At 51.7% G+C, this 2933-nt stretch overlaps 1 protein-coding gene across 1 annotated transcript in view; it reads left to right on the plus strand.

Annotated features, from left to right (window-relative positions):
- The window catches only part of ITGAL (integrin, alpha L (antigen CD11A (p180), lymphocyte function-associated antigen 1; alpha polypeptide)), a 52570-nt gene that overhangs the window by 42210 nt on the left and 7427 nt on the right, over nucleotides 1–2933 (plus strand). The window contains exon 21 of the mRNA XM_011933653.1: nucleotides 912–987. Coding sequence (XP_011789043.1) covers nucleotides 912–987 — 76 coding nt within the window. The remainder of the gene's footprint in view (nucleotides 1–911; nucleotides 988–2933) is intronic.

Genomic DNA, 2933 nt, shown 5'->3' on the forward strand with positions numbered 1-2933 from the left:
CCACGCCCGGCTAATTTTTGTATTTTTAGTAGAGATGGGGTTTCACCATGTTGGCCAGGCTGGTCTTGAACTCCTGATCTCAGGTGATCCACCTGCCTCAGCCTCCCAAAGTGCTGGGATTACAGGTGTGAGCCACCGCACCTGGCCTGCAGTACTTTTGAACATCAATGCCACACAGTATGATACTGACATGAAATTAGAGCCAGGAAAGATGAGTGTGGGTTGGGGGACAAATGGAAGGGTTTGTGGAGAAAGTGCAGCTTGGATTGGGGTCTGGAGGATGAGGCCATTAGGGGAAGAGCTAAAAAGGAACCTAGGTGTCCTCATCAGAAACCATGGCCCAGACAAAGGCAAGGAGGGAGGAAGCAGTGGGGCAGACATGGGGGACGGGGAGTGGGCAGGATTACCCAAGGGCAGGTGTGTGCAGGGGAGCAGTGGGGAGACAGCCTGGACGTGGGAGGCTTTGGACCTGACTCTCCCTCGCAGTAGGAGGCGATTGGCAGATGCTGAGCAGGTGAGTTGCAGGACTAGAGAGCGATGTTGGGAAGGTCACCCGGCAGTGTGTGTTGGAAGGATGGGTGTGAGGGGCATCAGCAATGGATATGATTATTCCGGAGATGAGCAGGGCCCAGAGGACAGTGGGGACACCAATGAGGTGGGGCACAGTGGGAAGGACATAGCCTCCACTGGACACACCTCCCTGGGCTCCAGTCCTGTCTCTCTACTGTGGAGCTTTGGACAAGAGGCTGGCCCTGTCCAGGAGCCTTAGTTTCTGGGAAAGAACAGGTTGTGGTAGGGATTGAATGAGATGGTATCTGTGCAGTTCCTAGCACAGTGGCTGAGTGCTCAGAAGCTTCCTGGAGCCCAGGTTGCTGTCACTTCGTTCTTCCATCACTGTCCTCTCTCCACAGCCAGGAAAACTCCACACTCTATGTCAGTTTCACCCCCAAAGGCCCCAAGATCCACCAAGTCAAGCACATCTACCAGGTATGAACCCCAATGTGGAAGGTCCTTATAGGTCACACATTCATTCCTTATCCTGGGGACTGAGGGTGCAGGCACCAAGGAGACACAGTCCTCATCCTAGCCGTCCACCTGTTCAATGATCCTTTCTCTAGAGCATCACAGCCTCCACTTACAGGCTTCCAGCAGCAGCATATGCTAACTCCTTTCTGCCACTGGATACATTATTTCAAGAATCACAGGGCTTGAGAGCAAGGAGGATGCTGAGAGAGAACCTACTTTTTCATACTCACATTGAATGAGCTGCTATTCTTTGCTCTGTTACCCAGGCTTGAGTGCAGTGGTGGGATCTCGGCTCACTGCAAACTCTGCCTCCCAAGTTCAAACAATTCTCCTGTCTCAGCCTCTCAAGTAGTTGAGGTTACAGGCATCCACCACCATGCCCAGCTAATTTTTGTATTTTCTATAAAGACAGAGTTTCGCCATGTGGGCCAGGCTGGTCTGGAACTCCTAACTTCAAGTGATCCACCCACCTCGGCCTCCCAAAGTACTGGGACTACAGGCATGAGCCACGGCACCCGGCCTATTCTAAGTTAGGTATTTAGCTAGGTGCTGGCACCCTGCCCAGTCTCTAAACCCAGGTTCTGTGCCTGGTGCTTTATTTTTATTTTTACCTTTTTACCTTTTTTTTTTTTTTCAGACAGTCTTGCTCTGTCACCCAGGCTGGAGTGCAGTGGCATAATCTCAGCTCACTGCAACCTTTGCCTCCTGGATTCAAGCGATTCTCCTGCCTCAGCGTCCTGAGTAGCTGGGATTACAGGTGCACAACACCACACCCGGCTAACGTTTGTATTTTTGGTAGAGACAGGGTTTCACCCTGTTGGCCAGGCTGGTCTCAAACTCCTGACCTCAAGTAATCCACCCACCTCAGCCTCCCAAAGTGCTGGGATTACAGGCATGAGCCACTGTGCCTGGCCTGGTCTCAACACATTCTAAACCAAATTTGCTGTCTTCCCCTAAACCAGCATCTCCTCTGGCTTGCGTGGAATCTTTTGAAAGCACCCTCTCTTCCTCAAGGAAACTTACGTGTCTGGGTGAATTTCTCCTGCCTTCTGCCTTGTCCCACTGCCTCCCGGAGTCTGGTTGTCTGTGTCCTTTTTCTGCTACTGCCCAGACCCAGTTCCTCACCTTCTTGCAACTGGACTATTGAGAGAGGCTCCCAACGTGGGCCATGACCCGCCTCTCCCAGCCTCTTTCCAGCTCATGCCTGCAGGGGATGGACCTCCCTGGAGCCACTCTCTTCTTCTGCCATCTTCTGTGACTTCCCACTGCCTCCTTGATGCTGCTCCAACTCCTCACTCTCAAGCCTTCCAGGCCCCCATAGTCTGATCTTGGGCTTCCTTTCCAGCCTCAGCTCCTGTTCTCCTTCCCAGGCACCCTCCTTCCAGCCACATCACTCTCATCTGGAGTCATCCTGGCTCCCTGCATGTCTCTTCCTGGATGCCCTCTCCCACCTTCATCTGTTAAAATCCTGTCCATCTGGTCGGGCGCGGTGGTTCACACCTGTAACTCCAGCACTTTGGGAGGCCCAGGTGGGCAGATCACCTGAGGTCAGGAGTTCAAGACCAGCCTGGCCAACATGGTGAAACCCTGTCTCTACTAAAAAATACAAAAATTAGCTAGGTGTGGTGGTGTGTGCCTGTAGTCCCAGCTACTGGGGAGGCTGAGGCGGGAGAATTGCTTGAAACTGGGAGGTGGAGGTTGCAGCAAGCTGTGATCGCGTCACCGCACTCCAACCTGGGTGACAGAGTGAGACTCTGTCAAAAAAAAAAATAAAAATAAAAATCCTGTCCATCTTTCACAGTCAAATTCAAATCCTGCCCCTGACATTTGGCCTTTTTAATTTAACTGGTATTTCAAGTGTCCACAAATGTTTGTTGAATGAATAAATGATAGAATCCTTTTTTTTT

The sequence above is a fragment of the Colobus angolensis genome, unplaced genomic scaffold (assembly GCF_000951035.1).
Source record: "Colobus angolensis palliatus isolate OR3802 unplaced genomic scaffold, Cang.pa_1.0 Scaffold128, whole genome shotgun sequence".
Classification (NCBI taxonomy): domain Eukaryota; kingdom Metazoa; phylum Chordata; class Mammalia; order Primates; family Cercopithecidae; genus Colobus; species Colobus angolensis.